The sequence below is a fragment of the Oncorhynchus gorbuscha genome, unplaced genomic scaffold (assembly GCF_021184085.1).
Source record: "Oncorhynchus gorbuscha isolate QuinsamMale2020 ecotype Even-year unplaced genomic scaffold, OgorEven_v1.0 Un_scaffold_1358, whole genome shotgun sequence".
Classification (NCBI taxonomy): Eukaryota; Metazoa; Chordata; class Actinopteri; order Salmoniformes; family Salmonidae; genus Oncorhynchus; species Oncorhynchus gorbuscha.
Genome location: NW_025746156.1, coordinates 142,501 through 157,651, shown reverse-complemented (window position 1 = coordinate 157,651; position 15,151 = coordinate 142,501). Strand labels below are relative to the sequence as shown.

Here is a 15,151-nt window from a genome sequence, read left to right as displayed (position 1 = left end):
GAGACAATAACAGACTGACTGACTGACTGAGGAAGGGTTCACTGAGACAATAACAGACTGACTGACTGAGGAAGGGTTCACTGACAGACAATAACAGACTGGCTGACTGAGAAGGGTTCACTGAGACAATAACAGATGGACTGACTGAGGAAGGGTTCACTGAGACAATAACAGACTGACTGACTGAGGAAGGGTTCACTGAGACAATAACAGACTGACTGACTGACTGAGGAAGGGTTCACTGAGACAATAACAGACTGACTGACTGAGAAGGTTCACTGACTGACTGACTGACTGAGGGTTCACTGAGACAATAACATACTGACTGACTGACTGACTGACTGAGGAAGGGTTCACTGAGACAATAACAGACTGACTGACTGAGGAAGGGTTCACTGAGACAATAACAGACTGGACTGACTGAGGAAGGGTTCTGACTGACTGAGGAAGGGTTCACTGAGACAATAAAAGACTGGCTGACTGACTGGAAGGGTTCACTGAGACAATAACAGACTGGCTGACTGACTGACTGACTGAGGAAGGGTTCACTGAGACAATAACAGACTGACTGACTGAGGAAGGGTTCACTGAGACAATAACAGACTGACTGACTGAGGAAGGGTTCACTGAGACAATAACAGACTGACTGACTGACTGAGAGAAGGGTTCACTGAGACAATAACAGACTGACTGACTGAGGAAGGGTTCACTGAGACAATAACAGACTGACTGACTGAGGAAGGGTTCACTGAGACAATAACAGACTGGACTGACTGGGTGACTGACTGACTGGACTGGACAATGACTGACTGACTGAGGAAGGGTTCACTGAGACAATAACAGACTGACTGACTGAGGAAGGTTTACTGAGACAATAACAGACTGACTGACTGAGGAAGGGTTCACTGAGACAATAACAGACTGACTGACTGAGGAAGGGTTCACTGAGACAATAACAGACTGACTGACTGACTGACTGAGGAAGGGTTCACTGAGACAATAACAGACTGACTGACTGACTGAGGAAGGGTTCACTGAGACAATAACAGACTGACTGACTGACTGACTGAGGAAGGGTTCACTGAGACAATAACAGACTGACTGACTGACTGAGGAAGGGTTCACTGAGACAACAGACTGACTGACTGACTGGAAGGGTTCACTGAGACAATAACAGACTGACTGACTGACAGAGGAAGGGTTCACTGAGACAATAACTGAGACTGAGACAATAACAGACTGAGGAAGGGTTCACTGAGACAATAACAGACTGACTGACTGAGGAAGGGTACACTGAGACAATAACAGACTGACTGACTGACTGAGGAAGGGTTCACTGAGACAATAACAGACCGACTGACTGAGGAAGGGTTCACTGAGACAATAACAGACTGACAGACTGACTGAGGAAGGGTTCACTGAGACAATAACAGACTGACTGACTGAGGAAGGGTTCACTGAGACAATAACAGACTGACTGACTGACTGAGAAAGGGTTCACTGAGACAATAACAGACTGACTGACTGAGGAAGGGTTCACTGACAGACAATAACAGACTGACTGACTGACTGAGGAAGGGTTCACTGACAGACAATAACAGATCGATTGTTCGAGAACGTATACAATTACCTAAATAACCATTTAACCATATGGCGGCAAAGTTGACCAGCCGACCAGCAAAAGCAGCCAATCAGACACTAACCGGGAGACAGAGCAGCCAAGCAAATACCACCTGACCTGCCGGACCAGCCAATCAGACACTAGCCGGGAGACGGAGCAGCCAATCAAATACCACCTGACCTGCCGGACCAGCCAATCAGACACTAGCCGGGAGACAGAGCAGCCAATTAAAATACCACCTGACCAGCGGACCAGTTAATCAGACACCAGACAAAACGAGACTGAATGAGCCAATCAGACTCACCGGCGGAAGTAGTAGAAGCGGCAGAAGACAGGGAATGAGCTGGCTGCTCCCCTTCTTGCTGCGAACAACACGACACTCCCGACACTTCTGCAGGTTGGGTCCAATCTCGGAGCACGAGTCATCCTGCAGGAACGACTCCCCGTCTGCTTCAGCTTCTTCACCTTCCTCCAGTCCTTCAGCACAGAGCGGGGATACCATCTGGTACCGGAGGAGACAGAGAGACGGTTACTATGATATGTAATACAGAGACATGATCAGTCCTTCAGCACAGAGCGGGGGATACCATCTGGTACCGGAGGGGACATTAATAGTGAACAGGATGTATGCAGCCCTACGTACTGTAGCTAGAGGTCTTATGTATTTCTCTACACCAGAGTTGAGCTCAATTCAATTTCAACTCATTATAGATATAAAGATGGTCATAAAAATGTAACGTTGTGACTATAACTACTGTTCCCTGACAGGCCACCCCAGGTTGTAAGGGTAGGTAACAACACATCTACCAAGCTGATCCTCAACACGGGGGCCCCTCAGGGGTGTGTACTTAGTCCCATCCTGTACTCCCTGTTCACTCATGACTGCACGGCCAGGCACAACAAGAACCTTGAGGCTTGAATTCATTACTCAATTCAGTACCGCTCTTCACCGAGCCCAGAACCAGGCAACGCAGGTGTTGTACCTGGTTACCCTCCTTCAGGGAACAGTAGTAAGTCATAACGTCCTGTTTCCTTTGTCAGTTCAACACAACTATGGGGAACAAGAATCGCGCCCTGCCGGACCAAGCGGATACTAAATGAAACGGGCCATGGCTGACCGCCCAGACTGAGCTCTACCTAACGACCCTCTCCTGTCCCAGCTGTAAACACACTGCGCACTAGACTGGGAGCAGTGACATCCAAGCGATACAACCTCACAAAAGTATGTGGATCCTGGACTTCCTGACGGGCCGCCCCCAGGTAGTAAGGGTAGGTAACAAAACATCTACCAAGCTGATCCTCAACACGGGGGCCCCTCAGGGTGTGTACTTAGTCCCCTCCTGTACTCCCTGTTCACTCATGACTGCATGGCCAGGCACAACACCATCATTAAGTTTGCTGATGACACAACAGTGGTAGGCCTGATCACCGACAACAATGAGACAGCCTATAGGGAGGAGGTTAGAGACCTGGCCATGTGGTGCAAGGACAACAACCTCTTCCCTCAATGTGACCAAGACAAAGGAGATGATTGGGGACTACAAGAAAAGGAGGACCGAGCATGCACCCATTCTCATCAATAGGGCTGTAGTGGAACAGGTTTGAGAGCTTGAAGTTCCTTGGTGTCCACATCAACAACAAACACTCTCTCTCAACATCCAGAGAGAGAGGTTAGTGGTAGTCTCAACGTCCAGAGAGAGAGTTTAGTGATAGTCTCAACGTCCAGAGAGAGTTTAGTGATAGTCTCTACGTCCAGAGAGAGAGTTTAGTGGTAGTCTCTACGTCCAGAGAGAGAGTTTAGTGGTAGTCTCAACGTCCAGAGAGAGAGTTTAGTGATAGTCTCAACGTCCAGAGAGAGTTTAGTGGTAGTCTCAACGTCCAGAGAGAGAGGTTAGTGGTAGTCTCAACGTCCAGAGAGAGAGTTTAGTGGTAGTCTCAACGTCCAGAGAGAGAGTTTAGTGGTAGTCTCAACGTTTAGTGGTAGTCTCTAGAGAGAGAGTTTAGTGGTAGTCTCTACGTCCAGAGAGAGAGTTTAGTGGTAGTCTCAACGTCCAGAGAGAGAGTTTAGTGGTAGTCTCAACGTCCAGAGAGAGTGGTAGTTAGTGGTTTAGTGGTAGTCTCTACGTCCAGAGAGAGAGTTTAGTGGTAGTCTCTACGTCCAGAGAGAGTTTAGTGGTAGTCTCAACGTCTCAGAGAGAGAGTTTAGTGGTAGTCTCAACGTCCAGAGAGAGAGTTTAGTGGTAGTCTCAACGTCCAGAGAGAGTTTAGTGGTAGTCTCAACGTCCAGAGAGAGTTTAGTGGTAGTATCAACGTCCAGAGAGAGAGTTTAGTGGTAGTCTCAACGTCCAGAGAGAGAGTTTAGTGATAGTCTCAACGTCCAGAGAGAGAGTTTAGTGGTAGTCTCAACGTCCAGAGAGAGTTTAGTGGTAGTATCAACGTCCAGAGAGAGAGTTTAGTGGTAGTCTCAACGTCCAGAGAGAGAGTTTAGTGATAGTCTCAACGTCCAGAGAGAGTGATTAGTGATTTAGTCTCATGTTCCAAACAGAGTATATACCTCTCCCATTTGGGAACCAATAACATCAGCCAGCTCATATCCACACGGTGTAAGAAACAGAAACACCCATCATAATAACATGCCATATATAATGAAATAAGGCCAGCTGACCTATGATGAGCTGAGAGACTGAGTTGACCTTGTTAGAATGCTATTACAAATTGAAATCATATTCATTTGAGAGTTACGTGTGTCTTTATGCATGCGTTTACTAAAGGAAACTTTTACATAGAAACACACCATCTGTACACTCATCATCTCCAGCACCACCACAACACGTGTGTGTGTCTTTATGCATGCATTACTAAAGGGAAACTTTTACATAGAAACACACCATCTGTACACTCATCTCCAGCACCACCACAACACATGTGAAAATGGTTTCTATGTTTTGCAGTAAAACAGAGGAAGTGTTCCCAATGACATCGTCGGTGTGCATCATGTAATTTGACCAATTGTGAGGAGGCATTCGCTACGAATTGGATGATGATGTCATTGAAAACACTTATCTTCCTCTATCTTCTTACTACAAGACATAGAAACGCACCACTTCCACATGTTAATGTCAGGTGGTGCTGGAGTTATATGGTAAAGTTGGGGTGGTGCTGGAAATGGTATGTTGGTGTTGGGGTGGTGATGATATGTTGGTGTTGGGGTGGAGATGATATGTTGGTGTTGGGGTGGAGATGATATGTTGGTGTTGGGGTGGAGATGATATGTTGGTGTTGGGGCGGTGATGATATGTTGGGGTGGTGATGATATGTTGGTGTTGGTGATGATATGTTGGTGTTGGGGCGGTGATGATATGTTGGTGTGGTGATGATATGTTGGTGTTGGGGTGGAGATGATATGTTGGGGTGGAGATGATATGTTGGGATGGTGATGATATGTTGGTGTTGGGGTGGTGATGATATGTTGGTGTTGGTGATGATATGTTGGTGTTGGGGCGGTGATGATATGTTGGTGTTGGTGATGATATGTTGGTGTTGGTGATGATATGTTGGTGTTGGGGCGGTGGTGATATGTTGGTGTTGGGGTGGTGATGATATGTTGGTGTTGTGATGATATGTTGGTGTTGGGGTGGTGATGATATGTTGGTGTTGGGGCGGTGATGATATGTTGGTGTTGGTGATGATATGTTGATGTTGGGGTGGTGATGATATGTTGGTGTTGTGATGATATGTTGGTGTTGGGGTGGTGATGATATGTTGGTGTTGGTGATGATATGTTGATGTTGGGGTGGTGATGATATGTTGGTGTTGTGATGATATGTTGGTGTTGGGGTGGTGATGATATGTTGGTGTTGGGGCGGTGATGATATGTTGGTGTTGGGGTGGTGATGATATGTTGGTGTTGGGTGGTGATGATATCGTTGGGGTGGTGATGATACGTTGGGGTGGTGATGATATGTTGGGGTGGTGATGATATGTTGGTGTTGGGGTGGTGATGATATGTTGGTGTTGGGGTGGTGATGATATGTTGGTGTTGGGGTGGTGATGATATGTTGGTGTTGGGGCGGTGATGATATGTTGGTGTTGGGGCGGTGATGATATGTTGGTGTTGGGGTGGTAATGATATGTTGGTGTTGGGGTGGTGATGATATGTTGGTGTTGGGGTGGTGATGATATGTTGGTGTTAGGGTGGTGATAATATGTTGGTGTTGGGGTGGTGATGATATGTTGGTGTTGGTGATGATATGTTGGTGTTGATGATATGTTGGTGTTGATGATATGTTGGTGTTGGTGGTGATATGTTGGTGTTGGGAAGGTGATGATATGTTTGTGTTGGGGTGGTGATGATATGTTGGTGTTGGTGGTGATATGTTGGCATGGTGATGATATGTTGGTGTTGGGGTGGTGATGATATGTTTGTGTTGGGGTGGTGATGATATGTTGGTGTTGGTGGTGATATGTTGGCATGGTGATGATATGTTGGTGTTGGGGTGGTGATGATATGTTTGTGTTGGGGTGGAGATGATATGTTGGGGTGGTGATGATATGTTGGTGTTGGGGTGGTGATGATATGTTGGTGTTGGTGATGATATGTTGGTGTTGGGGGTGATGATATGTTGGTGTTGGTGATGATATGTTGGTGTTGGGGCGGTGATGATATGTTGGTGTTGGGGTGGTGGTGATATGTTGGTGTTGGGGTGGTGATGATATGTTGGTGTTGGGTGGTGGTGATATGTTGGTGTTGGTGGTGATGATATGTTGGTGTTGTGATGATATGTTGGTGTTGGGGTGGTGATGATATGTTGGTGTTGGTGATGATATGTTGGTGTTGATGATATGTTGGTGTTGATGATATGTTGGTGTTGGTGGTGATATGTTGGTGTTGGTGGTGATATGTTGGGAAGGTGATGATATGTTGGTGTTGGTGGTGATATGTTGGCATGGTGATGATATGTTGGTGTTGGGGTGGTGATGATATGTTTGTGTTGGGGTGGTGATGATATGTTGGTGTTGGTGATGATATGTTGGTGTTGTTGATGATATGTTGGTGTTGGGTGTTGGGGCGGTAATGATATGTTGGTGTTGGGGCGGTGATGATATGTTGGTGTTGGGGCGGTGATGATATGTTGGTGTTGGGGTGGTGATGATATGTTGGTGTTGGGGTGGTGATGATATGTTGGTGTTAGGGTGGTGATAATATGTTGGTGTTGGTGATAATATGTTGGTGTTGGGGTGGTGATGATATGTTGGTGTTGGTGATGATATGTTGGTGTTGGTGATGATATGTTGGTGTTGATGATATGTTGGTGTTGGTGGCGATATGTTGGTGATGGGATGGTGATGATATGTTGGTGTTGGTGGTGATATGTTGGTGTTGGGATGGTGGTGATATGTTGGTGTTGGGATGGTGATGATATGTTGGTGTTGGGATGGTGATGATATGTTGCTGTTGGTGGTGATATGTTGGCATGGTGGTGATATGATATGATATGTTGATGTTGGGGTGGTGATGATATGTTGGTGTTGTGATGATATGTTGGTGTTGGGGTGGTGATGATATGTTGGTGTTGGGGCGGTGATGATATGTTGGTGTTGGGGTGGTGATGATATGTTGGTGTTGGGTGGTGATGATACGTTGGGGTGGTGATGATATGTTGGGGTGGTGATGATATGTTGGTGTGGTGATGATATGTTGGTGTTGGGGTGGTGATGATATGTTGGTGTTGGGGTGGTGATGATATGTTGGTGTTGGGGCGGTGATGATATGTTGGTGTTGGGGCGGTGATGATATGTTGGTGTTGGGGTGGTAATGATATGTTGGTGTTGGGGTGGTGATGATATGTTGGTGTTGGGGTGGTGATGATATGTTGGTGTTGGGGTGGTGATGATATGTTGGTGTTGGGGTGGTGATGATATGTTGGTGTTGGTGATGATATGTTGGTGTTGATGATATGTTGGTGTTGATGATATGTTGGTGTTGGTGGTGATATGTTGGTGTTGGGAAGGTGATGATATGTTTGTGTTGGGGTGGTGATGATATGTTGGTGTTGGTGGTGATATGTTGGCATGGTGATGATATGTTGGTGTTGGGGTGGTGATGATATGTTTGTGTTGGGGTGGTGATGATATGTTGGTGTTGGGGTGGTGATGATATGTTGGTGTTGGTGGTGATATGTTGGCATGATGATGTTGGTGTTGGGGTGGTGATGATATGTTTGTGTTGGGGTGGAGATGATATGTTGGGGTGGTGATGATATGTTGGTGTTGGGGTGGTGATGATATGTTGGTGTTGGTGATATATGTTGGTGTTGGTGATGATATGTTGGTGTTGGGGTGGTGATGATATGTTGGTGTTGGGGTGGTGATGATATGTTGGTGTTGGGGTGGTGATATGTTGGTGTTGGGGTGGTGATGATGATATGTTGGTGTTGGGGTGGTGATGATATGTTGGTGTTGGTGATGATATGTTGGTGTTGATGATATGTTGGTGTTGATGGTGGTGATATGTTGGTGTTGGGGTGGTGGTGATATGTTGGTGTTGGTGGTGATATGTTGGCATGATGATATGTTGGTGTTGTGGTGATGATATGTTGGTGTTGGGGTGGTGATGATATGTTGGTGTTGGTGATGATATGTTGGTGTTGATGATATGTGGTGATGATATGTTGGTGTTGGTGATGATATGTTGGTGTTGGTGATGATATGTTGGTGTTGGTGATGATATGTTGGTGTTGGTGGTGATGATATGTTGGTGTTGGTGATGATATGTTGGTGTTGGTGGTGATGATATGTTGGTGTTGGGGATATGGTGATGATATGTTGGTGTTGGGGCGGTGATATATGTTGGTGGGGATGGTGATGATATGTTGGTGTTGGGGTGGTGATGATATGTTGGTGTTGGTGATGATATGTTGGTGTTGGGATGGTGATGATATGTTGGTGTTGGTGATGATATGTTGGTGTTGGTGATGATATGTTGGTGTTGGGGTGGATGATATGTTGGTGTTATGGGGTGGTGATGATATGTTGGTGTTGATGGGATGGTGATGATATGTTGGTGTTGGTGGTGATATGTTGGTGTTGGGATGGTGGTGATATGTTGGTGTTGGGATGGTGATGATATGTTGGTGTTGGGATGGTGATGATATGTTGGTGTTGGTGGTGATATGTTGGCATGGTGATGATATGTTGGTGTGGTGATGATATGTTGGTGTTGGGGTGGAGATGATATGTTGGGGTGGAGATGATATGTTGGTGTTGGGGTGGTGATGATATGTTGGTGTTGGGGTGTTGTGATGATATGTTGGTGTTGGTGATGATATGTTGGTGTGGTGATGATATGTTGGTGTTGGTGGTGATATGATATGGCATGGTGATGATATGTTGGTGTGGTGATGATATGTTGGTGTTGGTGATGATATGTTGGTGTTGGGGTGGAGATGATATGTTGGGGTGGTGATGATATGTATGTTGGGGTGGTGATGATATGTTGGTGTTGGGGTGGTGATGATATGTTGGTGTTGGGGTGGTGATGATATGTTGGTGTTGGGTGGATGATGATATGTTGGTTGGGGTGGTGATGATATGTTGGTGTGGTGATGATATGTTGTTGGTGATATGTTGGGGTGTAGATGATATGTTGGTGTTGGGGTGATGATATGATATGTTGGGGTGGTGATGATATGTTGGTGTTGGGGAGATGATATGTTGGTGTTATGGGTGATGATATGTTGGTGTTGGGGTGGTGATGATATGTTGGTGTTGTTGGGACGGTGATGATATGTTGGTGTTGGGGTGGTGATGATATGTTGGTGTTGGTGATGATATGTTGGTGTTGGGGTGGTGATGATATGTTGGTGTTGGGGTGGTGATGATATGTTGGTGTTGGGGTGGTGATGATATGTTGGTGTTGGGGTGGTGCTGGTGATGATATGTTGGTGTTGCTGGACAGTTTCAGCTTGGTCTTCTCCCTGATGATATGTTGGTGTTGGGGTGGTGATGATATGTTGGTGTTGGTGATGATATGTTGGTGTTGGGGTGGTGATGATATGTTGGTGTTGATGATATGTTGGTGTTGGGGTGGTGATGATATGTTGGTGTTGGGGTGGTGATGATATGTTGGTGTGGTGATATATGTTGGTGTTGGGGTGGTGATGATATGTTGGTGTTGGGGTGGTGATGATATGTTGGTGTTGGGGTGATGATGATATGTTGGTGTTGGGGTGGTGATGATATGTTGGTGTTGGGGTGGTGATGATGATATGTTGGGGTGGTGATGATATGTTGGTGTTGGGGTGGTGATGATATGTTGGTGTTGATGATATGTTGGTGTTGTGATGATATGTTGGTGTTGGGGTGATGATGATATGTTGGTGTTGGGGTGGTGATGATATGTTGGTGTTGGGGTGGTGATGATATGTTGGTGTGGTGATGATATGTTGGTGTTGGGGTGGTAATGATATGTTGGTGTTGGGGTGGTGATGATATGTTGGTGTTATGGTGATGATATGTTGGTGTTGGGGTGGTGATGATATGTTGGTGTTGGGGTGATGATATGTTGGTGTTGGGGTGGTGATGATATGGTGATGATATGTTGGTGTTGGGGTGGTGCTGGTGAGGGTGAATCTGAAGGTGAAATGTCCCTCTAATGCTAGACTTACTGTTGCTGGACAGTCTCAGCTTGGTCTTCTCCCTGGCGCTCCTAAAGATCCTAAAGATGTTGGTGTTGGGGTGGTGATGATATGTTGGTGTTGGTGATGATATGTTGGTGTTGGGGTGGTGATGATATGTTGGTGTTGGTGATGATATGTTGGTGTTGGGGTGGTGATGATATGTTGGTGTTGGGGTGGTGATGATATGTTGGTGTGGTGATGATATGTTGGTGTTGGGGTGGTGATGATATGTTGGTGTTGGTGATGATATGTTGGTGTTGGGGTGGTGATGATATGTTGGTGTTGGTGATGATATGTTGGTGTTGGGGTGGTGCTGGTGAGGGTGAATCTGAAGGTGAAATGTCCCTTAATGCTAGACTTACTGTTGCTGGACAGTTTCAGCTTGGTCTTCTCCCTGGCGCTCCTAAAGATCCCGTTGGGTTTCAGGTCATCCTCATCTTTCTCTCCGTCTCCTCTCCTCCTGCGCATGTCGTTCTGTTTCTTCTTGTAGGTGGGTTTGGGCTGCCTCTTCGCCCTCTGCTCCTGCTTGGTGCTCTCGCTGGCGTCAGAGTCCTCTCCGCTCTCTGAGGCCGAGTCGTGGTCGTACACCCTCTTGCTCCCACGCCGCGTAATCCTGTCCTCAGCGGCCATCTTGTCCTCCTGACCTTTGACCTCTTCTATCTTCATCTCCACATCACTGGAGGTAGAGGCAATCAGAGTGACGGTGCAAGGCTTGATCATCTCCATCTCAGACACAGAGGGCTCACAGTGGTGGTAACAGACTTGGACACAGAGGGGCTCACAGTGGTGGTAACAGCATTGGACACAGAGGGGCTCACAGTGGTGGTAACAGACTTGGACACAGAGGGCTCACAGTGGTGGTAACAGCCTTGGACACAGAGGGGCTCACAGTGGTGGTAACAGCCTTCGACACAGAGGGGCTCACAGTGGTGGTAACAGACTTGGACACAGAGGGGCTCACAGTGGTGGTAACAGACTTGGACACAGAGGGGCTCACAGTGGTGGTAACAGACTTGGACACAGAGGGGCTCACAGTGGTGGTAATAGCCTTGGACACAGAGGGGCTCACAGTGGTGGTAACAGACTTGGACACAGAGGGGCTCACAGTGGTGGTAACAGCCTTGGACACAGAGGGGCTCACAGTGGTGGTAACAGACTTGGACACAGAGGGGCTCACAGTGGTGGTAACAGCCTTGGACACAGAGGGGCTCACAGTGGTGGTAACAGACTTGGACACAGAGGGGGACACAGAGGGGCTCACAGTGGTGGTAACAGACTTGGACACAGAGGGGCTCACAGTGGTGGTAACAGCCTTATCAGCCTCCTCTGTTTTCATCATAGTGTTTATGTTTCTGTCCTCCTCTGAGTGTCTGGTGAGCCAGGCCTTCTTCAGCTTGTGGTAGTTGGGTTGAGACTGGCTCTGGTTCATCTGGGCTGGCTGGCCATTGGGGAGGGGGCCAGGGCTGGGGATAGCTCCTGCTTGATGTGGTCCTGGGCTTGCTGTGGTTCTGTGGTTCTGGGCTGAGGCCGAGGCAAGGTGAGGTGGAGGGGGGATGTGAAGAGCTTTACTGTTAGATGGCTCAATCAGGCTCTCAGGACCACTACCACTGGTGCTGCTGCTAGGACCTCTGGACTGCTGGGCTGCTGCCAACGCTGCCTTGTGCTTCTTCAGATGGATAAAGCTCCCATAGTAGGACTGGCTGGGGTTGGAAGAGGCCTGGGTGCTGCTGGCTAGGCTGGGGCTGGGGTGCAGGTTGGGGGATGAGGTTCTGGAGGAGCTCCCCCTGTTGCTGGAGCTCGGCCCTTGGTTCTAACCCAGGCCCTGAGTGGAAGGCCCTGCCCCGAGGGCCACAGCTCTCTGTCCTGCTAGCGCTGGAGGTGTTGGGACCACAGTAGGTTCTATTCAGCACACCGTAGGGAGCCATGTTGGAGACTGCCCTAGTCACATCACTACTCCTATTGCACACAGAGTTGGCAGCAGCCGAGACAGAGACTGGAAAGGTTCCCTGAGACTGGGACACTCTCATAAAGTTGTTATTGTACTGCTGCACGCAAACAGCCTCCTCCAAGTTAGTGTTTGGCAGGATCACCTTCCCTCCAGACTCCCTGTCTCTCTCATAGGCCAGTTTCAGACAGACTGTCTGAGGCCTGCCGCCTGGGAACATCCTCCCCATCAGAGAGTCCTTGGTCGAGGAAGAGGTCTTGGCGCCTGGCGAGCCGTCGTACTTTATACACGTGGAGGGACGGACGATAACAGACGCCGTGGTGGCCCCAGGCTTCCTGCCAGGGCTCCTCTCAGAATGCCAACCCAGCTTGTCGTGGCTCTGAGAGTCGCCGGCTCGCCACACCTCGGATGAGGTCATCGCTGCCCCGCCCTTACACACGGCGCTGACCTCCCGTAGCTCGGGCAGAAGGGTGGGCGGTTTCTGCTGCTCAGACACCTTACCGGCCGAGCTGACTGGCTGGATGGGGGTCAGGGTGGGTGGAGACAAACGGCCGTAGCCCGCCTCCTTCCTGTCCAGTGTCTGCTGGATAGGAGGGTGGAACACAGGGGCACGGTGCAGAGCTGGCATACACCTTAGCTGGGCTTGGGTCTGACAGTGGGTTCGGGTCTGGCTCTGGGTCTGGCTCTGGGTCTGACAGTGGGTTCGGGTCTGGCTCTGGGTCTGACAGTGGGTTCGGGTCTGGCTCTGGGTCTGACAGTGGGTTCGGGTCTGGCTCTGGGTCTGACTCTGGGTCTGACAGTGGGTTCGGGTCTGACTCTGACTGGAGGAAGGCGAGAGGTCTGGACTAACAGGGCTGACTATGGTACTGAGACGATACCTCTGCATGTTGGATAAGCTTACCTGCTGGTTCAGCTGCTCTGATATCTTCCCTAGCAGACCCTCCCCATCAGCATGGTGTTTGATGAGAGGAGGGGTTTGGACAGGGACTTGGAGCTGAACGCTGCCCCTCCTCCCAGAGAGAGACTAGAGGCTGCTGCAGACTCCTGCTCCCTGCTCACCTTGTCAAAGTATGAGTTGAGCTCTTTAGAGGGGTAGAGACGCGGTGGCTCGTTGACCACACTGTTGGACAGGGTAGTGAAGTAGTTACTAGGGGGGAGACTGTGCTGGGACTGCTGTTTAAACTGATACAGGTCTGCAGCAGGGGCTCCGTTTCCTTCTCCTGGTGAAGGCGCTGGGGGTGGGGCAGGGAGGGGAGCGAGGGGATCCGGGGGGTAGGGGTGGGGCAGGGAGGGGAGCGAGGGGATCCGGGGGTAGGGGTTAGGCTCCCTGTCGGTCTCACTGGCGCGGATCTTAGCGGTGAAGGGGGCCACCTCAATGCTCTCCTGGAGGATCCGCCTGTTCTCCTCCTTATACTGACTGGCCCGGTCCCTCTGCCCTGCTTCCTGTTGTTGCTGGGCCATCCTCTGCTGCTGCTGTTTATTACAGGCCTCCAGGTAGAGCTGGTGCAGGTGACTGTCCTTCCCGGTCGGGGTTCTGCTGCGGTCCTGCTCCTGCTTCAGGTGGGCCAGAGTGATGGTTCTGATGGGGTCCACAAAACCCTTCAGATCCCTGAGGAGAGAAATAAATAACATTCAACGACAGACCAGACAGGGAGTCATAGGCTACATCTCAAATGGCAAACTATTCCCACACAGAGCTCTGGTCAACAGTAGTGTTCTATATAGGGAATAGGGCTCTGGTCAACAGTAGTGTTCTATATAGGGAATAGGGCTCTGGTCAACAGTAGTGTTCTATATAGGGAATAGGGCTCTGGTCAACAGTAGTGTTCTATATAGGGAATAGGGCTCTGGTCAACAGTAGTGTTCTATATAGGGAATAGGGCTCTGGTCAACAGTAGTGTTCTATATAGGGAATAGGGCTCTGGTCAACAGTAGTGTTCTATATAGGGAATAGGGCTCTGGTCAACAGTAGTGTTCTATATAGGGAATAGGGCCCTGGTCAACAGTAGTGTTCTATATAGGGAATAGGGCTCTGGTCAACAGTAGTGTTCTATATAGGGAATAGGGCTCTGGTCAACAGTAGTGTTGTATATAGGGAATAGGGCTCTGGTCAACAGTAGTGTTGTATATAGGGAATAGGGCTTTGGTCAACAGTAGTGTTCTATATAGGGAATAGGGCTCTGGTCAACAGTAGTGTTCTATATAGGGAATAGGGCTCTGGTCAACAGTAGTGTTCTATACAGGGAATAGGGCTCTGGTCAACAGTAGTGTTCTATATAGGGAATAGGGCTCTGGTCAACAGTAGTGTTCTGTATAGGGAATAGGGCTCTGGTCAATTGTAGTGTTCTATATAGGGAATAGGGCCCTGGTCAACAGTAGTGTTCTATATAGGGAATAGGGCTCTGGTCAACAGTAGTGTTGTATATAGGGAATAGGACTCTGGTCAACAGTAGTGTTCTGTATAGGGAATAGGGCTCTGGTCAACAGTAGTGTTCTATATAGGAATAGGACTCTGGTCAACAGTAGTGTTCTATATAGGGAATAGGGCTCTGGTCAACAGTAGTGTTCTATACAGGTGTATAGGGCTCTGGTAGGAATCTCCCTCAGTAGGAATAACTAGGACATGGTGTATAACAGCAGAACAGCCCTCAGTAGGAATAACTAGGACATGGTGTATAACAGCCCTCAGTAGGAGTAACTAGGACATGGTGTATAACAGCAGAACAGCCCTCAGTAGGAATAACTAGGACGTGGTGTATAATAGCCCTCAGTAGGAATAACTAGGACATGGTGTATAACAGCAGAACAGCCCTCAGTAGGAATAACTAGGACATGGTGTATAACAGCCCTCAGTAGGAGTAACTAGGACATGGTGTATAACAGCCAGCCAGCTCAGTAGGAATAACT

The 15,151-nt window shown here is 48.5% G+C and overlaps 1 protein-coding gene across 1 annotated transcript in view; it reads right to left on the bottom strand.

Moving 5' to 3' along the window:
* Nucleotides 1-2,179: 2,179 nt before the first annotated feature.
* LOC124022360 (probable JmjC domain-containing histone demethylation protein 2C) overlaps nucleotides 2,180-15,151 on the bottom strand; it is a 113,552-nt gene continuing 100,580 nt past the window's right edge. Inside the window, 5 exon segments of the mRNA XM_046337286.1 lie at nucleotides 2,180-2,211; nucleotides 10,662-11,060; nucleotides 11,134-12,041; nucleotides 12,079-13,219; nucleotides 13,222-13,853. Coding sequence (XP_046193242.1) covers nucleotides 2,180-2,211; nucleotides 10,662-11,060; nucleotides 11,134-12,041; nucleotides 12,079-13,219; nucleotides 13,222-13,853 — 3,112 coding nt within the window.